Source organism: Geotrypetes seraphini, chromosome 15, assembly GCF_902459505.1.
Source record: "Geotrypetes seraphini chromosome 15, aGeoSer1.1, whole genome shotgun sequence".
In the NCBI taxonomy this organism is placed as follows: Eukaryota; Metazoa; Chordata; class Amphibia; order Gymnophiona; family Dermophiidae; genus Geotrypetes; species Geotrypetes seraphini.
The window spans coordinates 21,391,388-21,415,615 of NC_047098.1; the positions used below are offsets into that span (position 1 = coordinate 21,391,388).

A 24,228-nucleotide genomic window follows, 5' to 3' on the forward strand; every position below is an offset into this window, starting at 1 on the left:
ACATTGGTAAAAAGAAGAGTTTGGCAAGGTATGCCGAACAGAGAGTGACATGCTGGATTCCGTGTATATACATCAAGGCATATGTTGTTATCCGCTATAATAATACTCTTAGCGCGCATGTGCACTTCAATCTTCGTAGCTCTGTGCGTCCGTAGTGCCGTGTCCCCGCATGCGAAGTAGAGTAGAACTCTACCTGCGCCGGTTTCCCCATCTCCCTTCCTCAACACAGTTTCCAGGCTCTATATTTCACAAGTCATAATGCAAAGCAAGCAAGAAAAATCGACCAGAGCAGACACAGAAGTCATTCAGCATTCAAATGCATCTTTTAAATGGAAGAGATGCATTTGCAAGTTAATCTTTTATCTTATTGCTTTGTTTATTTTATTCCCCTCAAATGTCTTATTGTCCTTTTGTATTTTCCTTTGATGTCTCCTCTTTTCTTTACAAATTGTATTTCTTCCCTCCTTACCTTGTGTTTAACAATGTTAATTTTTAGCACAATAAGTTTATTTATGAATTGTATGGACTGTTTTGTTACCCAACATATGTAACTTTTTAAATGTACACCGCTTAGAAACTTGGTTTAAAGCGGTTAATCAAGCCATCTAATAAACTTGAAACTTGAAGTATTTAAGGCTTCCCTTAAATTTATCTAAATTTTGTTCAGCCCTAATATGTGGAGGTAAAGAATTCCAGATTGTTGGAGCTGTAGTTCCGTCTATTCCAACTTCTGATACAGATTTTTTTGTGCACAAGACGTAGTTGTCACTAATGCAGACCTGTGTATGCGTGCATCTGGTGTGCTCCTCCCCCATTAGCATATATTTTTGGTGCTAGGCCTATTTCTATACTATTTGCTTACAGCAATGGGGAGCACATTTTCTATGTTGTGCTTGTGTTAAGAAACCCTGTGCCGAGCTTTAGAACAGTACCTCTAATGCAAGGTAACTGCATCAGCCCCTCTGTCAGATTGGCAGCATCTGTTATCCTCTTATGCAGAAAATACGTTGTGGGTCCCTCTGTTACCTGCAGGCTGTAAACCTCTAGTATTAGTTCCCATAGCACTAAAGGGCCATTCGTCAGCAGTGTGTTCAAGGGCTTCTGGCTGCATGCACTAAGACCCTCTCCAGCACTTTGCCAGCATATTTGCATAGCCTCCGGCTATTGGCTGTCAGGGAGTGATGCAGTTTTGTCTAAAATCAGGGGAGAGGAGGTGGGTGTCCTTTTCTAGCCTGTGTGTTGGCAGGTATTTCTGAAAGGGATTCTCAAGAGTAAGTACTTTTTCTTCTTGCATGCCTTTATTTGAGGTCACAATTTACAAAAGTAACTTACAGTGTATATTTGTTATTGTACTAGCAAGGAGAGTGTGTAATCCAGTGAGCCTCTTCTGTGAGTTGTCTGAAGGAGCAGATCCAGAACAGTACTGGCATGTGCCATCTGAAAGAAGTCGTATTGAAATGGAAGCACAGATTTTTATAGAAGGGGGAGCCTGTGACTGCACAGCTCTCTGAAACAGTTTAAGCCGGGGGAGGTGATGGGGAAGGGTTTATCGCTGTCCTACCGTAGGGTTTGTGTCACATGAAAGAAACCCCAAGCTCGGTCATTACTGTTTAATGCAGAGGGGAGCTAAATATGCTTTAGAAAACCTGAACTACGTAGAACGAGAACAGCTAACCCTGCAATATTAGCCGAGAGATCCAAATGTTCAGTCCTAAGGACATGCATGGGCCAAGGCTTCCTAGCAAGAAAAGTAGACTGCATCCAATCTATAATAAATTAAAGCGTATTATAAACAACAACAAAAAAAAAAATGGTAGGAAGGTTGAAGACCCACAATCTAATAAACATCATTCGTTCTTACTGTGTAGGAGTCTAACAGTATTCGGATTCTTGAGAGAATGCTATCAAAGGTAAATTAAAATAATAAGATCTTTAACCGTTTTAGTATAGAAGGATGCCAGCAAAATGTTTACTGTTGTGAAGTGATAGGATAAGAATCATCATTGAGGCATCTGAATTGAAATCCCACAGTCACAGATTGGAAATAAAGAAAGCTACAGAAACCATCTTCCACATGGTTAACACAGAATCAGGCAAGAGAACCCCCCCCCCCCTCTTCATTTTCTGATAATTTGTCAATTGTTATTGGCTTTTGCTGAGAGATTGAGTATTTATTGTATTTGTAACTCTCATGAGCTAGGTTTAAGTTTTGAGCAAAAGAAAAGTGCAGAGCACCAGCAGGCCAGTTTACACCATTGTGGAAGAGCGGAAAGGAGAAAGAGATTTACACAAAAACCAAGGCAAGCTCGACTTCTGAGGGTCAGCCATGTGGTGCCTGGAAGTACGAAATTTGAGAAAGGCCAACAGTCCCAGGGCACTTTCGGTTTGCAGGATTGTTTTTCAGTGAAATATTTTTCCTTTAGAAAATGCTGAAAATCATGGATAAGAAGTGTTCTGCTTCCAGAATGAGCAAAGCAAACTGACCTGCTGAATTATTTTTTTTTTTTTTGTACTTTTGTGACTTAGTTTTATTGGCAGTGTGTACCTGGTTCTTAAATCATTTTTAATTGTGTTTGAAGAGTCTTAGATTTTTCTTGCTTGCTTGCATTATGACTTGTGAAATATAGAGGTTGAGTGGAGAACAAATCAAATTTGAAAATAAGTGTATATGATTTTGTCATTCCATAGCCATGAACATCGCTGGATGCCCTTTGTTGCTGCCTCTTTTGGATTAGCTAGCAGATGAAGAACATGCAAATACCCCCCTTCACCCCACATTTGGATTTTCCTACTGGAGCCTTACTTTGTGTTTTGCATTACTGCCTTACTGCACAGAGAGCAAACCAATAGCACGCTTGGCGATTCTGGATTTCCATGTTTGCCTCTGGCTGATTGGAAATTGAAAGCTGTGGAGAGATCCTGGACTGGAAGAGTAGTTGCTCTTGGCTTAGTGAACAGATTGGTGTGGGGGCGTGGGGGGGAAGAGAGAGAGAGGGCTGATATGGTCAATTCTTCATTTTTGGAATGTTTTGGGAGACGTCTTCCACCGCAACAGGAGCGGCAGCGCTCCAGATGGGGACCCAACCAAGTGAGACGGCCACATTGGAGGTGGTATCATAACCTGCTAAGGCCTCTGGGGCCAGTCCAATGCCATCCAGAAGCACCACCCCGTGTATATCATTGTAGGTATCAAATAGTGGAGAGCTCTGGTAGCCATGTTAGCCCTAGAGATATATAGAGTCTTTATAGAATGTGATGACCTTTTATTGGAGTGACAAAATATTGCCCAAAGATGGGGGTTTTAAGAGCGTTTTCTAGGCCTCAAAGATCCTTCCATGTCTGAAAAAAGCCTATTGTCATTCTGAGCACTCCTGTACAGAACTATGGGCTCCTTTTACTAAGGGCATTAACGCGCGGAATAGCGCGTGCTGGTCTGCGTGCGCTAAAAACGCTAGCGAACCTTAGTAAAAGGAGCCCTATATTTATTAAATAAATCTGATGTTCAAATAAAAGGATTCATAGTCTGGAAATGGCTTAGGTAACAAAACCAAAACTCAGATTTGTTTAATATCTGCTCCCAAAATGACTCACTTCATTGGTTAGAAAGGTGAAGATGTGCCATAGCAGTTTTGAAGTAGTATTTTTAATTGGTATAACACATTTTAAAAGCTATATGTGACTCACTGAGAGAAAAGGTACCAAATGTGGGGTTACAAATAACAGAGATAAAGGCTGTAAAAGTTTGGAGGGATACACTTGGACTATTTTTTTTTTTATTTTTGAACGTTTTGTGTACTATAGGGCTAGTAGAATGGGACTATGCAATTGTTTTCACAACTTTGATGTTTTTCATATTCTACAGTTTAAAAACCGCAGGTACCTAAAATGGGGTATGTGATTTCTGAGGTTAATTACCCTTTTAGTGATAAACATTTCTCATTGTTTAAAGATGTAATTAGTCCATACCTGAGGCTGAAATTTTGCAGGATTATGCAGTTGATATCTCTCTATCTTCTGGTATAAATAAGTTATATACCCCACTTTTGGCACCTTTTTGCTCAGGGAGTCACATATGTTAATCTGTGTAATTTAGAGGAATATTTGGAACAGTTATGATAGTTTGTAGAGTAATATAGGGCAGTGTTCTTCAACCACCGGTCCACAGAAATTTCCTGCCATTCCACAGGGCCAGCAAATGCATCAGGCCCAAAACAGTGTTCTTCAACGGTGCGATCGATGCGGCGTTATCTTCGAGCCAGCTCCCTCTGCCTAACTGATTCAGTGCACAAAGCCACGGGCAGTGGCTCCTATGGGCATCCTGCGCCTGAACCGGAAGCCTTCTCTCTGACATTGCAACGTCAGAAGGAAGGCTTCCAGATGAGGCAAGGGACGTGCAAGGTGCAATTAGTACTATTATAGGGGCGGGGTCTGGGGTGGAGATTGGGTAGAGATGGGCAGGGTCTGGCCCATGACTTAGCCCAGTGTTCTTCAACCGCTGGTCCACGGACTGATGCCGGTCCACAGAATAATTCTTTTATTTCTGTCGGTCCATAGGTGTAAAAAGGTTGAAAAACACTGATATAGGGGATGGGTTTAGATATACTGCCTTTCTGTGGTTACAATCAAAGCAGTTTTCATATTATACCCAGGCACTTTTTTAAGCCCTTTCTTTTGCTTAACCTTGGTTAAGAGTCATTGACTTTGCCTTGATCCTCCATCAGGGTGACAGGACCCCGTAAAGCAGGGGTGTCATGCGGCCCCTTGAAGTATTTTTTGTGGCCCTGGTCAGGAGCAATGCAGTGTTTTGCTCCACTGTCCCCAGGTGTTTACCATCTTGCCGGCTACCTCCTCTGTCTTGCTGCAGTGTTTGCGCGGCCCCAGAAAATTTTTTTTCAGCCAATGTGGCCCAGGGAAGCCAAAAGGTTGGACACCCCTGCCGTAAAGCCTTTCGTTTTAGTCTTTATTATTGATGTCCTACAGCTAGATGGAATTGGCCCTTTTCATGGAGCTTTCGTCAGACTGAGTGGCCTAAGAATGCTGATAGAACATTTATCTTGAATTTAATTTCAAAGTATTCTGCAGTTGAAGTTAGGCTCAGGCAGCACATGATTGGAAAGTGCAAGAACGTCCTCAGGACACAGGTCTGAACTAAAGTTACGTTTCAATATAGTCAGGAGAATTGGAGAATTCCAGAGCATCCTACCCAGCTCAGATTTTGTCTTGGAGGGGCAGACATGATATTCCTTTTTATTTACTTTTACTTGACTGTTTCTTCCTGCTGTTTGTTGAGCTGAATTGGAATGAGGTCTTACAGCTGGTATTGTGAACCTTCATTCACAACTGTCCAAGGATTTTTTTCCCTCCTTTATGTCTCCTTCCAACCTTAAGTCCAGTCATTGCAGCAGCCTTATACCAGGGCTCCTTCTGCAATCATGGCCCCTGAATCTAGCCATTGGGTGTCACAATTATGAAATGGTTAGGGCTCCTACCACAGTGGGGTTTGTGAATGCTGCCTGTGTAGCGTCCCAAAGCACCCTGGGAAGCAGAGTCTGGGGTTGGTTAGACTGTCATCATTTGCCTGTCTCTTGTCAACCTCCTTGTAGAGTAGCTTGATTTTCCAAGATAGGAAGGAAGACAGAAAAGTTGTATTTCTGTTGCTAGCTGTTCCATATGTTCTGCACTTGGTTAGTCTAATGAGAAGACTGTCAGACACCTGGGAAAATAAAGAAGCCACAAAAGTACTGTTTGCTCAGTTGTGCAGTATTTCCCGGGACTGATCTGGAAGGACCCTTGTTGCCAGCTAGGCAAAAGCCATGCCACATCATTCTGCTAACATCCAAATGTGGATTACACCAGACAGGCCTTTTCAGGCAAACTGTTTATTTTTGTGTGTGTAATACATGCCCTGAATGAAACTACTCCAGGCATTTATTTTACTGTTCAGTTTTACAGAAAATAAATATATTTTTTGCTGGTGAGGAATGTTCATTGACACATGAGAATTGGTTTGACAGACAGGCTATTGCTATTATAGGGCCCCTCATGAATGAGCTTTCAGTGTGGGTGCAGTGACTTGGAAATGTTTGCATCAAGACCTCCTCCAGTGCTGTCTTCTGCGGGAGAAACCTTGATAAACTTGTGCTTGAGCTGTCTGCTTTTTAGCTGGGGATAAAGGGAACACTTTCTCAATTTCTTTCTTTCCCCCATGTCAGCCACACAAGCTATGGTTATCTGTTTCTGACTTTTCATAGAATTTTTAGGATCTTTTGGTTTCCCTTTCTCCTCTTTTCTTACCCTTGACTACTTAGAGAGGGCTCTGGAGGAGCCATGATTCTACAGGCCTTTGATATCATAGGGGCCACTTTTATCAGTCTCCAGTGCATTGGTAGATGGTGTTTTTTGGGTTTTGTTTCATGGTAGAAATGTGGGCTAACAAATGCAGTTGTTTCAGGTGGATGCTATCTTTTTCTTAGTATTTATTTATTACAAGCCTTTGATATACTACAAGGGTCAAAGGAATGGCATCAATGTGGTTTACAAAATAAAAGCAAGCTAAGAAGAGAGTAGAAGCAGGCAAACAGAATGTTAGGTATTATTAAGAAGGTTATTACGACCAGAACGAAAGAAGTCTTCCTGCCGTTGTATTGGGCAATGGTGCGCCCGCACCTGGAATACTGTGTTCAGTATTGGTCACCGTACCTTAAGAAGGATATGGCAATACTTGAGAGGGTCCAGAGGAGAGCGACACGAATGATTAAGGGCATGGAAAACCTTTCATACACTGAAAGATTGGAGAGACTGGGGCTCTTCTCCCTGGAAAAGCGGAGACTCAGAGGAGACATGATAGAGACCTACAAGATCACGAAGGGCATAGAGAGAGTAGAGAGGGACAGATTCTTCAAACTTTCAAAACATAAAAGAACAAGAGGGCATTCGGAAAAGTTGGAAGGGGACAGAGTCAGAACAAATACTAGGAAGTTTTTCTTTACCCAACGTGTGGTGGACACCTGGAATGCACTTCCAGAGGACGTAATAGGACAGAGTACGGTACAGGGGTTCAAGAAAGGATTGGACAATTTCCTGCTGGAAAAAGGGATAGAGGGGTATAAATAGAGGGCTACTGCACAGGTCCTGGACCTGTTGGGCCGCCACGTGAGCGGACTGCTGGGCACGATGGACCTCGGGTCTGACCCAGTGGAGGCATTGCTTATGTTCTTAAGTGGAAACAAAGGGAGAGGCAGTTGCTTTGCAATGTAAGTATTGAAAGCCTCTTGGAAAGATGGGATCTTAATTTGCATTTAACTGGAATAAGAGGATTCAGAATGGATGTTATATGGGACAGTGCTCCAGAGCTTGGGACCTAAGATTCTCAAAACCTAACGTGCCTTTAACACGGTCACTAAACCTGCTCCAGCCGGTTTAGTGGGGCAGTATTTTACTGGATGAGTATCAGAACTGTGGTCTTTTCGAAGCTTCCTAGTTGTCTCCAACTCTGCCATGCAAACGTAGTACAACGAGGTCATTAATATTAAAATGAGCACTCCAGGTGATTCTCAATCATCGCCGGGTTATTCCCTAACCTCACTGTAGCACATTTGCAGGCAAATTTCTCCTGTCTTGAATTGTCGTAGCCTTACATTCTGAACAATGCTTGAGTGCTGATTGCTCAGGCACTGACAGAAAAGTAAGGTTTGACAGTTCAGATCCCCCCCCAACACACAAATTAACAAAAAAAGAAAAGACCCCCCCAAATCGAAAATCAGTAGATGCCCACTCCCTCCACCTGCCATCATGGCAGCAGGAAGGATGCCCACTTCCGCTGCTGCTGTCGCATAGCCCCCTGACCCCCCCCCCCCAGGCAGCAGGAGAGATGCCCACTCCTTATTGCCATTGCCCAAGCCCCCGACAACCCATTGTGTCCCTGACGCACCCCCCCCCACCTTCTTCACAAAGACCGGCTGGAGGGATGCATACTCCCTCTGGTCGGCAGGCGCGCTTCTTCAAAATGGCGGGCCTTCCCCTTCCCGGTGCATCCCGATGGTGGGTGGGAGTGGGCATCCCTCCTGCCGATCTTTGATTTGGAGGCTCTTTTTTTAAAATTTGCAGGTGTATTTTGCGCATGTGCTAATCACAATCACCAGCGACTAATCCCATGCAAATTTAGCGACCCTTCGCAAACTTCATTTGCATGCATGGTTTTTAGAGAATGACTCGTGTTTTTTTAAATCATTACATTTACAGGCGTGACAGTGGCCCATCAGATTCTAGCGCGAGTGTTCGAAAATCTGCTCCTAAATCTGCTGGAGACTGTCTCACAAGTGATAGGTAGAAACATAGATAGAAACATAGAAGATGACGGCAGTAAAGGGCTACAGCCCATCAAGTCTGCCCACTCTGCTTACCCACCCCCTGTCTATGCCCTTATGACCCAATTTCCTTATCTTGACCCTCGTAGGGATCCCACATGGGTATCCCATTTATTCTTAAAGTCTGGCACGCTGTCTGCCTCGATCACCTGCACTGGAAGCTTGTTCCAATGATCAACCACTCTCTCTGTGAAGAAATACTTTCTGGTGTCGCCATGAAATTTTCCGCCCCTGAGTTTGAGCAGGTGCCCTCTTGTGGCCGAGGGTCCCTTGAGAAAGAAAATATCATCTTCCACTTCGACACGTCCCGTGAGGTACTTAAATGTTTCGATCATGTCTCCCCTCTCCCTACGTTCCTCGAGAGTGTAGAGCTGCAATTTGTTCAGTCTCTCTTCGTACGAGGCAGTATGCTACTGGTATTAGGGAATTTGGTGCTACCATTGACTGTACACTAGATACTACAAAAAGGCAGAATAGTCAAAGGTTCCAGAGAGGGGTCGCTCAGAGGAATTGTAATACCCAAACACACTAACAACAAAGTATTTTATATGTATATAGGGAGCCCTCAGTGTGAACGAGCAGCAACGGGAGACAAGCTCCAACGTTTCACAAAACAGGCAGAGGTTAACAACCCCCACCCGCACACCATCACTGGGCCCTCAATGTGTGCAATAATTAAATGAAGTGGAATCACTCTCAACTCAAATCAACTATAAATATAAATTAGGGTGAAAACAAAGCAAACCTCTAAGCGGCCCCTATCAGAACCAATCCAGCCAACTCCCCAGCAAAACTTAGCACCAAAAATGAAAACCAACTTAACTGAATGTGATATAACAAATCTGAAGCTCAAAATAAAATGCAACAGAACACCAGGTTCAACCAGCCTGGTTTTGGAGACAAACCCTTCTTCAGGAACCTAACTGGAAGCTGTAAAGATACGAGTCAGCTGGAAAGGGGCGGAGCATATTCACACTATAGATTCTTTATATGATAACAGGGACAAGGCCTGCATAGCAAGATGAAGCCAACTCTTCTCCCTGGTCTTGTCTGTGAGAGCTCTCCAGGTGTGCAGAACACATCTGGACAAAGCGGAGAAAAAAACATTAGTAAAACAGAATCACCATGCAAAAGCTTTTGTCTCGGAAGACGTGGATTAAGGAGCTTCGATAGCTTTTAATTCATGTGATCATTTGTCTCCTCGTACACAGAGAACAATAGTCATAGGGACCTCTCATATTGCCCAGTAATTATTGCACATTACCTGGAAACTGATGAGGGATGTGGGGAGAATTCATTCAGGGGTTTAGAGATATTGTCTTCAGCTCAAAGAAGCTTTGATTAATTCCTGCACCTGAAGAGAAGATTATATCACCTTTTTAATCACCATAAATCTTTTTGTACAAAAAATAATGATAAGATACAGGGTGGACAGCATTAAAAAAAAATTCTATTTGTGATTAGCACGCTGACAGTGCAGAAGCTTTGATGTATTTATTACATAAGGTGAAAGTTTAAGCCCTTAACGTAACCCTTTAATAGACAGCCTTAGAACTGGCAAACACCCATTCATTTTGTTAAGGGATGACGCATTTGTGCTTAGCTCTTTTGTCAGATAGTTTGAGCCCCTCTTTCTGCTCTCTGTACCTCTTCTGTTGCCTTCTCACAGCTTCTTATGTGACTCAAAAGCTTGTGGAATGGGAAAACGAAAATTTTAAAGCCTAGCAGTGTCTCAGGTAGAACATGAACCCGCTGGGACCATCATCACGACCCCCTCCAAACTACAAAGATCACACTTCAATCTCTCATGTTTCCTCTTTCCCTGAGAAGATATTTATTTATTTTAAAATTTCTTTCCCATGTAACGCCTAAGCGGGTTACAATAAAATATTCATTATTTATCAACAAACTACTTAAACTTAGCTTCTTTTATGAACATAAGAAGTTGCCTCCGCTGAGGCAGACCAGAGGTCCATCTTGCCCAGCGGTCCGCACCCGCGGCGGCCCTTCAGGCCTAATTGCCTGAACAGTGTCCCTGACTAATTATGTAACTGTCTCTAGTTCTCTAATCCTATCCCTATAACCTACCTCTACTCCTATCTGTACCCCTCAATCCCTTTGTCCTCCAGATACCTATCCAATCCTTCTTTGAAGCCCTGTAGCGTACTCCTGCTTATCACATCCTCCGGTAGCGCGTTCCATGTATCCACCACCCTCTGGGTGAAAAAGAACTTCCTGGCGTTTGTTCTAAACCTTCCCCCTTTCAATTTCTCTGAGTGCCCCCTAGTACTTGTGGTTCCCCATAATTTAAAAAATCTGTCCCTGTCTACTCTTTCTATGCCCTTCATGATCTTGAAGGTTTCTATCATGTCTCCTCTAAGTCTCCGCTTTTCCAGGGAGAAAAGCCCCAGCTTCTTCAGTCTGTCAGTATACGAGAGGTCCTCCATACCCTTTATTAGCTTAGTTGCTCTTCTCTGGACTCTCTCAAGTACCGCCATGTTCTTCTTGAGGTACGGCGACCAGTACTGGACACAGTACTCCAGGTGCGGGTGCACCATTGCACGGTATAGTGGCAGGATGACTTCCTTCGTCCTGGACGTGATACCCTTCTTAATGATGCCCAACATTCTGTTTGCCTTCCTTGAGGCTGTGGCGCACTGCGCCGACGCCTTCAATGATGTGTCTGCCATCACTCCCAGTGTCTACCATCACTCATCTGCTCTATGAATATTATTATTTGTTGAGAAAGGAATTTTAAGAGCATACGCTGGGATGGACTGAAGGTCCCTAAAGCCCAGTAGTATCCTGTTTCCAACAGTGGCTAACCCAGGTCACAAGCACCTTCCAAGATCCCGAAGAGTAAAACAGATTTTATGATGCTTCTCCTAGGAATAAGCAGTGAATTTTCCCCAAGTCCATCTAAATGGACTTTTCTTTTAGGAAGTTATCCAAACCCCTTTTAAAAACCTGCTAACTGCTTTCACCACATTCTCTGGCATTGAATTCCAGAGTTTAATTTCATGTTGAGTGAAGAACTATTTTCTCCAGTTTGTTTTAAATCTACTACTTATCACTCAACACAAACAAGATTTGTAGCAGCGTGATACCTCTCCTTGGCTTTACCTTGAATTGTTCAAATATATATGACACTTTATGTTTGTTGACATAACCCTGGTCTCTAAAGTTTTTAGGGATGGCATTTACAGGTAGTTTTACTTATTTTACAGAATGGAAAAAAAATCCATTACCAATGCACAAATATCTACCTCTGGTAATGGATACATGGGAATTAGCCAAAGAGCAGCTCTGATGCTTAGCTTTGCAGAAAAACCTCCAATGTAACTTTAGTTTGCTCTCATCCTTCACCTGTCTTTGAAAAGAATTACGTTGATCTTGGTACAGACCACTTTTCAGATCATGTTGGGTTTTGTTTTTTTCTCTTTTTGAGACCTTTATTAAGGTCTCGTTTGGGTGTCAGTATGATCTCTTCTCAACAAGGATTTCAGAGACATGGGTTTTAAGTTATGCTTCCAGGCTTTCAGGCACAGGATGAGCCAGTCCTCCTTTTAAGCACACTTGAAACTGTAAGTCCCCATATGTGGTAGAACAAAACAAAGGTTGGCTTGTTATTGTTAACCTTTTTTGTGATCCCATTGTCTACTTTTTCCCTACCTCTAACTGAAAGCTAATATTGTAGCTCCTTTTCAACCTAACCCTGTAAACCGTGCCGAGCTCTACGCTTGTGGAGATGGCGTGGTATACAAACCTAAGGTTTAGTTTAGTTTAATATTTATTTATTCAGTTTTCTATACCATTCTCCCAGGGGAGCTCTAGAATGGTTTAAATGAATTTATTCAGGTACTCAAGCGTTTTTCTCCATCTTTCCTGGTGTGCTCACAATCTATGTAATATACTTGGGGCAAGTCTGACAAAGAAGGCAAAACAAAGTATGCAAAGCATGATAAAAATATAATATGACAAAACATGTTAAGTTAAGGCATAGCATGGCGAGCACAGTTCAGCAAAACATAGCACAGTAAACATAGTATTATACAAAGCATGACTAGCAAAAATGGTTAGGCAAGCATGCATGATGAAACACAGCATGGAAGACATAGAACAGCAAGCATGGTATGAGAGAACATAGCAGGGCCAACATAGTATGGTAAATATGGTGTATAGTAAAATATAGTAGGACAATGATGGTGAATAGTGTGACAGAGTATGGTAGAACACAGGATGATAAAACACGGCATGGCCAAACATAAGATGAAGCACATCAGCATTTGAGAGTCGCGTTCTTTGTCAGAAGGTCCGGGGAATTTGGGTTGGCGCACTCTCATAGAGGGTCAGGGGAAGAGGTTATTAGTGGTATATAAGAGTTAAATTAAAAATTTTTATTGCCTTTCTGAAGTTCAGTAGACCTAATGATCGTATGTGGGTAGGTAGTTTGTTCCAGAGGCACGGTAGGTAGTGTGAGACTGTGAGTAAGATCTTTTTTGGGGTATTCTCAAGGTGGGGGGCGCATCCCGAGGGAGTGCGTAGTTGCTTTTCTTCTTGCGAGCAAAGCGATTGGTTTGGGGTGTAGGTTGGAAATTTGGAGGCCATATAGGCTGGTAGCATACCATGGAAGAGTTTGTGCCATTGCTCCATCTCTCTATTAGATACCTTTGGGTAGCGGGCTAGTCTGTGTAGCTGTGTACTCCAGAGGTGGTTGCATAAATGCTTCTAAAGCAACGGTTCTCAACCCATTCCTTGGGACACACCTTGCCAGTCAGGTTTTCAGAGTACCTACAATGAAAATTCATAAAGTGAATAAATTTTCAAGCAATGCAGGTAGTGCAGGCAAATTTATCTCCTGCAGCCTTGTTGAGGATATCCTGAGAATCTGACTGGCTAAATGTGTTCTAAAGTGCTGTGATTCCAAGGTGCACAGATGAGCATGCCTCTTTTTTGCTTTGAACTGCATTTGTACTGCTCTCTGTCATTTCAGTGGCTATGTTTAGAAGATGTAAGTAGAGTTGATACTTCAGTGTGAGCCACCTGTACCTGTTAAAGTACCTAGGGGACACTTAAAACTCTTTTACCCTTTGAAGTCTTTTCTAGTTGATTCCGTTCCGGATGTCTTATCAGTGCAGTGTTTTCCAACATGCTTGACAGGTTTAAGGGTCTCTTGAATGCTGATGAGAGCAAGCTACTTATGCTAAACAGAGAATAACATTTACCCTGTGACTAGAGGCTTTAAACCACTAAAAACATTTATAACGGGAAAGCAAAATTGTGTTTTAAGTTTAGAAGAACATTTAATACCTCTGTTCTATTATAAAATTTTTAGTGGCTCGGCCTAAAATGCATATATATATTTTAATTAAACATGTTGTGATGTCTCTTTTGGTTTATCGATAATAGTTTGAACACTGTTACATTTTTAATTTGGTGCAAATTTTAAAATGACAAGTGTAGAGAGTCTTTGTTGAGCAAGAGGTTATGGCTTCTGAAAGGATCTTATGATGGCCTCCTATTGCACTCTGTAGACTTGAATAAATGTTTAGTCTGCTGCTTGTCAACACTGGGAGTGCTAAATGTGTGGACTGAGAGAGTACTTTTGTAGATGAAGAATGGACGCCAGTAAACCAGCTTTCTTTTGTACCCAGTACCCATATGAGCCTCATAATGTGGCCATATCTCAGTGTTTTCCATCGTGTTGTATCATCTGCCTGGAACAGCCTGCTTGAGTTGAATGCACAGAGCCCGGTATGGAAAGTGAAAAGGTGTACTGTCACTTTAAACTTCTTCAAAAGTCTGCGTCATTTCTGCACACTGAGTCATTGAACTTCAAGCACTTGTCTTAGACCCGCCTTCTACAACATTCTGTCATGATAGAGTTATCCTATGCACTCATCCAAGATTGCTCCTTAAAGTCTCAGAATTTCATCTAAACCAGTCTATAGTTCTGCCTATCTTCTTCCCAAGACTGCATGTCCATCCAGGTGAAGCTGTGCTCCTTACCTTGGATTATAAATGCGTGTTGGCTTATTACTTAGATCACACTAAACTCAACAGAAATTCCACTTAACTTTTCTTGTCATTCAACCCTAACAGACTAGGAACTCCGGTAACCAAAAGAACAATTTCTACATGGTTAGCGGACTGCATCTCTTTCTGCTATGCTCAGGTTGGGTTGCCGCTGGAAGGTTGTATCACAGCACATAAAGTTAGAGCAATAGGTATTTCAGTAGCTCACCTACATTCCACTTCCATTGAGGACACGTAAAGCAGCAATCTGGTCCTCAAGTCATACTTTCACATCCCACTTCTGTCTGGAGAAGCATTCCAGACAGGATAGTCAGTTTGGCCAAACGTTCTACAACATTTATTCTCTATTTAGATGCCAATTTCCCTCCATCCCTTTTATATTAGCTGAGGAGTCCCACATGTGAGAATAATATACTGCCTGCTTGTCCTGGGATAAAGCACAGTTACTTACCTGTAACAGGTATTATCCAGGGACAGCAGGCAGATGTTCTCACAACCTTCCCACAGTTGACTTTATAGCTTGTTTTTCACTGAACTGATGGTCCTGTGAGCCGACAATGGGTGGGAAGGTGCCGGCACATGTGCAGCACGGACAGTCTTAAAACATCACCCGCGTGAGAATATCTGCCTGCTGTCCCTGGATAACACCTGTTACAAGTAAGTAACTGTGCTATTTCTCCCAAATAGAAACATAGAATATGATGGCAGAAAAGGGCCGACGGCCCAACAAGTCTGCCCACTCGAGAACCCTCCCTCCAACTAGTCTGCCTACTCAAGGACCCTTCTTCCCTGGAGTATCTATCGATTGAACATAACTCTGTAGTACTCCCACCTGTTTGTGGGAGTACTAAAAAAATCTTGGAGATAACAATATATCTGAAACACTATATAAAAATGAAAGTAAAAATAGGGTGATCAGAATTGTGAGTGATGAAACTTGTGATCTTATTATTGTACCAATCCTTACGATAACATCATTTGGGTGTCATTAAATCGTCAAAATCTTCTTTTTTTTATGTAATTGAAATATTTTAATTCAAAAATAAGAGAACAGCACCTCAGCAAATACAAGAAGAGGCACATTCTATAAATGGCGTCATGATTTAGGCAGCGATAGGCGTCCTACCATTGTCTAACCAGCCAATCGGAATGTACATTTTCTGGGAAAAAAAACTCAAGGCAGGCCACCTACACTATAGGTATCTGTTGCAGGTGCAGGGAGGTGCCTAGGGACGCTTAAGCTCAAACAAGACTGGGTGTGAGCATGGTTTTGTATGGAAGTGGCCTTGGATGAACTTAAGTGGCCCTAGGTGCCTGAAATATAGGCCATTAAAATGCTGGCCTACATTTCAAATAGACGCGGATGCTAAGCTGACCACGGCAATGAAATCTCCCTGCCGCGATCAGCTTAGCAGCCGTGGCAGAGAACCCCCGAACACCACCGCAAGTGAGCCAGCAGGAGGGATGCCCACTCATTCCCTCCGCCACACCCAACACTTTGGCAGGAGGCATACCCAATTCTTCATCCCCGAACCCCCACCCGCCACTGTGCAGCAGGAGAGATGCCCAATCCCTCCCCCCGCCACCTTTGAAACTCCCCTCAAAGTCCCCTGGCAGGAGGGTTGTCCCTTCTTCCAGAACACTCAAAATACCACCCCCTCCACACCTGCAATAGGCAGGAGGGATGCCCACTCCCTCCTGCCAGCAGGCCCCTCCCCAAACTTCAGTACCCCAAAACCCACCCCAGTTACCTTCTGTAGTTTAGCCGGCTGGAGGGATGCCTACTCCCGCTGCCGCCAGGCCTTCCCCTTCCCGGTGCATCCTGGAATCTTAGGCCTCCTTTCCAGTGCATTCTGGGATGCGCTGGGAGTGCCTAAGACTCCAATTGGCCAGATACCTAAGGCCACTTCCATGGGACTGTGCACCTGAATAACCAAGAAGATTTACAAGACTTGGAGTTGTTCTGATACACATTTTGCTATATTAATACACAATCACAACTCCTTGACCTTGTTCCAAGTATTTCACATATACCTGGTGAAAAGAGTACATTTCTGGTAGCTCATTATGGTACTTATTGACAGATAAGTATTAACTTGGGCCATACTGTCTGCTCTGTTAATCCTACTTATTCATTCACTACAGACTCTACTTGATCTCCATCTATTTCCTGTCCTTTCCCTTATCTCAGACTTTCTACCTGTCCAATGCTGACCATCATATTGATGTTTACTTTTGGCAATTCCAGTCATCAATCAGTAAAATATTTTATTTTTCATACTTCTTCTAGATTACCCTCCCTCCTTGTTCTTTAGGTTCTTCTTCTATTGAAAGTGCCAACATTTTGTGCTCTCTAAAAGCCTAATGGAATGTTTTTATTATATCCTTTCTAGAAAGTACATTTTGAGTTCCTTAAGCTTCTGTGCATTGGATTGAATTTAAGCTTATTGTATGAATATACCACAGAAAGGAAGGAAAACATTAACGTTTGTTTGCAGATTGGCCAGAATGCAGAAAGAAAGAATTGAAAAGCTTCCAGCAAAGAAAACAAGAAACTATTACCAAACAAAAATACTGTTTTCTTTTTCCAGGAGTTCCGACAAGTCAAGTCAAGACTTTGTCCCAGGCTTGCTGTCTGCTTCAGGGAAATAACTGGAAATCTGCATTCTGTCTAAATATGTCCATCAGCCTTAGGAACAATGGACGCTTTTGCTTTTCCTTTACTTGATTCAGCCCCAAGTGACGGCTTGGCATTTCCTTACAACATTTGAGCTGATCCTTTGCAAAGTGTGATGGTTTTCCTAGAGGTGCTAGAAACAAGCTTTGGGAGTGGCCTCTTCTTTTGGTCAGCATTGGCTCTGAAGAATGGATCTTTCTGGTCTCAAAACTCAGCTACCACAACATCTTTGGATAATTTTTATATTGTGCCAATAAAGGTGTATGCCTACAAGGGTTTTGATTTCTCAAAAAGCTCTCACAAAAGAGCTTTTTAGGTAAAGGATAGATCTAAAGCCAAAAGATAGTCTGAAGGTAGGTGTTTGCCTAGTAGTCAGTGCAGAGGATCCCTATAATGACAGTGAGAATCTTTTGGCATATGGTTCTAGACAGGCTGGTAAATGGCAGGTTTCATACTGGTATTTCAATTGCTCAAAAATGATGACACAGAGAATAAATGCTCATTACAGGGCATCACACTGGAGGTTTATTTATTTAAAACATTTTAATCCACCTTTATCCAAGGCGTCTTACAAGTTTCCATACATAATAAAATTGCAAAAAAAAAAAAAAAAGTTTCCATACAGAATAAAATCACAAAATAAAAAGATATACATTAAGTAGAGGAAAATACAGAGTTACAATAGTCTATCTGCATAGTCACAATATGAATGCATTCAAATTGTTCTTGAGTACCATCATTCTTCACTTTAATAAACCATTTACCTGTTCAAACCTAATTCAAACTACTGTTATGCATTCACTTTAAAAAAAAAAAAAAAAAGCTTGAACAAATAAGTACCGTAGGTTTTAAGCAACTTCCTGAGTTGCAGGAAGTTTCTACAAGAATGTAACGTTCCTGACCAGTAACTAAAAGTTGCATGAGGAATGCATGTACCTACCGCGATGGCAGAATCTCTTGCTTTTGGACTTTCAGACAGTAGACCATTACTGTCTTTCTGAGGAAGGTTGTTCCGTGATGATGTAAAAAAATCACGTTTAGTTGTACGTAAAACTCCATATTGGCAGAATACTTTACGGATGCAACATCTTTCTTTCAACTTTAGTGTTTTGTTGAGTAGACTGCTGTTAATGCCTAAAGTTAGAAGCCACCAGATTGCTGTGAGTTTATATATGGTATTAACATGTTATGAAAGGGCATTATAGTACTCTAGGATTCCTCTTGTGCGATGTTTCATAATCTAATAATCTATCTTATTTTGATTTTTGGAGAGAGAGGTAAATTGGCCAGGCCTTCATCTATTTTCTTTTGCCTGTGTTTTGTACAGGGTTTCCTGATAGCCCTGTTATAAGCTTAGTAACTATGATATGCTCTGGTTACTGGCTTTGGGCACTTGAGATATAGAGTCTTCGTCTCTACTTATGAGCAAGTTGGGATCTTTTTGCTCTACTGTTGGCCTTCTTTTAGGGTTTTGAGTAGTTGTACAGGGTTTCAACAGCTTGTGTTATATGCTGAAGCCAAGATGCTTAAAATATAAGAGATTTACAATAAAACATTCTGTGAACACACTACTCTAGTTGCATTGCTGGGGTATACCATTAGACAAGCAGCATTTTGCATTTAAAATTTTTATTTTCTGATAATAGATTTTCCATTTGGCTCTATGTCATCTGGACAGACTAAGCCAGTCCTTGTTTTCTCTGATTTCATGCATGGATTTGTAGTCCCAAAGTCTCTTAAGAAAAACTGTTCCATTGATATGGAGTCGGTGGATAATTCTGCTCATCACAAAGCTATATCATGCAGTACTTTTTTGTCCAAAATCAGAATTTCGTATTATATTTTTGATAGTTTAGTGTTTAATAAGTGCTCATCTCCAGTACTATACAGCCTTCTCTCAGGCATTCTCACCCATATCTCCTCCTTTTATCTCCTCAGTCCCTCGGATCAATGGACACCCCAAGCTGGACAGACAGCGGGACATGGTGGTTTATGACAGCTCTTCCACAGTGATGAGCAGTGAGCTGGAATCCAGCAGCTTCATTGACTCTGATGAGGATGATCAGACCAGCAGGTGAGGAAGTCAAAGAATTACATTCCAGGGTCACTAATCATATTGGGTAGAATATGTTGCGGTTGTAATGTAAGGCTCATTTAGCTCTAATGAGGAAGGCATCCGGCCTTTAGCACCTTCTCCAGTCAATTAGTATCTGATGTTCGTAATTATTCTTTTCCATTTGTTTTGTTGACATAAACATATATAAATTAATGATCAGGTCTTCAGTTTGCAACATTCACTCATCTCTCTATCATTCTAGATAGAGTTGGATATGAATGGTATTTCATATACCTATTACTTAAGCATCCCATAATCCAAGTCATAGCCCTGTCTCATTTATGCAGGATATCATTTAAGTCTAGTTTCTGCTCGTAAACCAGTCCAATATCTCGCCACTCTCAGTTACTTCAGACCCACTTGTCTGAGGAGAATCAGTTTATGCTCTGTCATCCTTTTTCATTGTAACCTCAAGGAAATATGTGACAATTAGAATCCTGTTTTCTTTTAACAATGAAATAAAAATCACACAATCGATGCTCCTTAACTAGGTTGATTCTGCAGTATCCATGAAGCTGCCAAAAAAGCATGAACATGTAAACATTTTTAGCCATTGACATGTTGAGGTTCTAAAAGGGAACCAAGCTACATGGCCCTAGCTCCAAATGGTTGCCACAGTGACCTAGTTGGCTATTTGTTCTTTCCTCCAACCTGGTTCCAACTGAGTTAGAGATAGAAAAAAAAGGATCTTTGAGGAGGAAATCCTGAAAACCCGACTGGAATACGGCTCTCGAAGACCGGAGTTCCCTACCCCTGGTTTAGATCTTTAGAGTTAGAAATTATTGTAGCGTTCAGTGAATTGTTTACTATTATCGCAACCCCGTTCTTTCTATCTGTAGCTTCTGAGAAATATATTTTTGTAGGCCAGTTAGTTTTTAGTTTAGAGCAGGGGTGTCCAACCTTTTGGCTTCCCTGGGCCGCATTGGCCGAAAAAAATGTTTCTGGGGCCGCACAAATGCGCAAACGCTGCAGCAAGACAGAGGAGGGAGCCGGCAAGACAGTAAACACCCGGAGGCAGCAGAGGAAAACACTGCATTGCCCTCGACCGAGGCCACACAAAATACTTCACGGGGCCGCATGCGGCCCTTGGGCCGCAGGTTGGACACCCCTGGTTTAGAGGATTCTTGGTAATTAAGATGAGTTTCCTGAATCATTATGATATCACATTTGAGATTTTTCAAGTATTGAAATATTTTGGCTTGTTTGACTTTGTTATTAAATCCCTTGACATTGAGTGAACTAATTGTAAGAGTCATTGTAAGTGTGAATAAAGGGTGATCTGAGTAAAATATTCTCTAAAGTTTTGTCGCACTATATACTGAGTATTTAGTTTTGATGTCAAAAATATGTTGTATAAATATACAGTGATGCTGTGATGACATGACACAGGACAGTTAGAAGGTGAATAACATCTAAAAACATTCCGGGTCTGAAGTGTGCGTTCAAAGAAGCAGCATAGTATCCACATCACCCCGAGTAGGACATAAGTTATACATATTCAGTGATAGACTGACACATTAACTGATTGATCCAACATCTAATAAATTTTCAAACTCAAATAAATTGGCATGCAGCTGATGTTTAGTGGCAGGTAGCTTTCAGTACAATTTTATGCTGAGAAAGGCATGTCATCATTTAGTAAGTGACCCTGGACTAAGTAATAATAATAATTTTATTCTTATATACCGCCATACCGAAAAAGTTCTAGGTGGTTCACAACAAGCTGAGCTAGTACATACAATGCAGATAAAATACAACAGATTGGAATGATAGAAGCTTATGACAGATAAAAGCAGAATGCATTTACAATACAATGCAGATAAAATACGTCGGATTAAAATAAGAGAAACTTATTGACAGTTAAAAAGAATGCATTTAAAATAACCAACCTAACAGGCCAAGCTGATGCAAATAAGAAAAATAAAATACATCAGGTTGAAATTTAAGAAACTAATAATATTAAGAACTAAAGCAGAAAGCATTAAGATACCAACCTATCAAAAAGTAGGGTTAGTGATATCCATTGATGTAAGAACATAAGAAGTTGCCCCCGCTGAGTCAGACCAGAGGTCCATCTTGCTCAGCGGTCCGCTCCCGCGGCGGCCCATCAGGCCTAGTGCCTGAACAGTGGTCCCTGATTAATTTTGTAACTTACCTCTAATCCCATCCCTATAATCTACCTCTACTCTTATCTGTACCCCTTTGTCTTCCAAGTACCTATCCAAAGCTTCTTTGAACCCCTGTAGCGTGCTCCTGTTTATCACATCCTCTGGTAGCGCGTTCCATGTATCCACCACCCTCTGTGTGAAGAAGAACTTCCTGGCCTTTGATCTAAACCTTCCCCCTTTCAATTTCTCTGAGTGCCCCCTTGTACTTATTGATCCCCTTAATTTGAAAAATCTGTCCCTGTCTATTTTTTCTATGCCCTTCATGATCTTGAAGGTTTCTATCATGTCTCCTCTAAGTCTCCGCTTTTCCAGGGAGAAAAGCCCCAGCTTTTTCAGTCTGTCAGTATATGAGAGGTCCTCCATGCCCTTTATTAGCTTAGTTGCTCTTCTCTGGACCCTCTCAAGTACCTCCATGTCCTTCTTGAGGTACGGCGACCAGAACTGAACACAGTACTCCAGGTGCGGGCGCACCATAGCACGATACAGTGGCAGGATGACTTCCTTTGTCCTGGTCGTGATACCCTTCTTAATGATACCCAACATTCCCAGCTGCGTGAGGCAAATAGTTCAATCTTATACATATATTTACAGAATCGCAGCTAGCAAGGGTTTTCCAGGCCTACATTTCTGGTGCCTAGGGTCCTTATAGAATTGCAGCCAGCGGTTGCTAATGATACAGAAGTCCATCGTTGCCCCTAAACATGCCCGCTTCCGGGCTTTGACACCTCATTTCAATTTTTAATCCATTTTTAATTGGTTTTTAATGGTGCAATCAATTATTATGCCACTTAAAATCAATTAAAAACATTTAAGATAGGGCCTTGCCAGTGCCTAACTTTCGGCAGAGTTTTTGAGAACCTGGCCCTTAGTGCAGATCTTCTCAGTGTTTAACTTTGGATGCCATTTATAGAACTCCCTCCTCTCTTTGTGTGTTATCATTTTAGCTGTTTAGATACCTGAGAGTTGTGTGTGATATACAAGTATATAAGCTCTATGTTTGCCAATGGCTGCATACCTATTTAGATTCATATATACAATACTCCCCCGATATTCACGGGGGTTCCATTTCAGGAACCCCCGCGAATCTTGAAAAACCGTGAATACGACTTTTAAGCAGGAGAGACAGGAGAGGGCAGCCGGAGCGGCAGGAGAGAGCAGCCAGAGCACCGGCGAGTAAAGGAAATCACTCGTGGTATGCTCCGACCGCCTCTTCCTGCACTAAGGTCGGGCCTCACGCAGCTCCTGATTGGTGAGGTCCGACTTTACTTCAGGAAGAGGCGGTTGGAGCATACCGCGAGTGATTTTCTTCACTCGCCGGTGCTCCGGCTGCTCTCTCCTGCCTGGTCATTCGTGGTCGGAAAATACTGCGAATGACTGGGACTGCGAATCGCCAACCGCAAATGACCGGGGGAGCACTGTATTTGATATTTTTAAAATTCATCTTGGGTGTCTGTGATATAATCTGAAATCAAACTTGGATAAATCAAGACCAGCAATTTAAGCACCAGTCCTTATCTGTTAATGGGATAAGGGAATTTGCCATGACATATCTGCAGGCTCTGACACCTTTTCTCAGTGTCTCAGTATTAATCCTCCCATGAAAAAGTTAGTATTTTTAGTCTGGGTCAAGATGTACACTAGTCCTCACCACTTCAAGCAATCATTTCACCTGGCACTGAAGGGTATAGAGAGTGTTTTTTCTTCGGAGAAGGGTTGAAGCTTTAAACCAGGGGTGTCCAACCTTTTGGCTTCCCTGGGCCGCATTGGCTGAAAAAAATGTTTCTGGGGCCGCACAAATGCTGCAGCAAGACAGAGGAGGAAGCCGGCAAGACAGTAAACACTCGGGGGCAGCAGAGGAAAACACTACATCGTCCTCGACTGGGGCCGCACAAAATTCTTCACGGGGCCGCAAGTTAAACCACTTTCACAAGATCCAAATAGCTGCTATAAGTTAGAGAGTTTCTCCCAGCACTGAGCTGAACTAGACCAGAACCAGTGCCCAGTAGGTCCTCATTTGTTGAGAAACCCAGTGTTACAGATGTCTGTGTATGGTTATCTATAGTGACCTCACACCTGCAAAGTTTGAATGTGTGTTTTTGTTAGTGTTTTAGCTAAAGATCTCTTTTTCTTTGATGTTAATGAAAGAAAGTCACAGTGGCACTGGTGACAAGACTTGTGATGAGATCTGCTGTCACAAGAAATAACCCAAAAATAAAAGAGCATGTGGTAAATTATTCACAGTTGATGTTTGCGCTGCAAGATATTTGGCTTTTAAGACTCTGTAAATGACAACTGAGGTGTCAAAAGACTGAAATAAGTATTTCTGTACCTGAGGCCCATTTCAGTTGTTTGTAGTAATCTGATCAGAATGTGCCTAGGAGAGGAGTGGGATGTGCCTGGAGTGGGCTGGGGTGGGACAGGGCAGAGACTTTTTAAGCTGCTCTGAAATGATGAATTATATTATTTTACCTCCTGGGCCCAGAGCCTTTTGCAACAAATCAGAGGTGGTAGGTCATAGCAAAATGTGAATCTCAGTCCTGGAATACCTAGGGCTGCTTCAGGGTTGGCAGGGCTGTGTGTGTGTGGAATCGGATGTTAGTGCTGGAAAACCAGGGGTTCCTTCGTGACAAGACTAAGATGCGGTAATAGTGCTGTGTGTGTGAATCTCAGTACTGGAATATCAGTGTTGCTGCAGCACAGGGGTAAAGTGCAATGACAAGGCTATGCATATGTGGGTCGGTACTGGAATGCCAGGAATTGCTACAGTTTGGGGGTAAGATGCAGTGGCAGAGCTATGTGTGTTTGTTTCTTAGCACTGGAATATAAATGTTGCTGCAGGACAGGAGTAAGGTGCTCTGGCAGGGC

The 24,228-nt window shown here is 42.3% G+C and overlaps 1 protein-coding gene across 4 annotated transcripts in view; it reads left to right on the forward strand.

The window, feature by feature from the left end:
* The window catches only part of DVL1 (dishevelled segment polarity protein 1), a 174,942-nt gene that overhangs the window by 102,642 nt on the left and 48,072 nt on the right, over positions 1–24,228 (forward strand). For all 4 annotated transcript variants that reach the window (XM_033922853.1, XM_033922854.1, XM_033922855.1 and 1 more), the window contains exon 5: positions 19,018–19,153. In XM_033922853.1, coding sequence (XP_033778744.1) covers positions 19,018–19,153 — 136 coding nt within the window. The remainder of the gene's footprint in view (positions 1–19,017; positions 19,154–24,228) is intronic.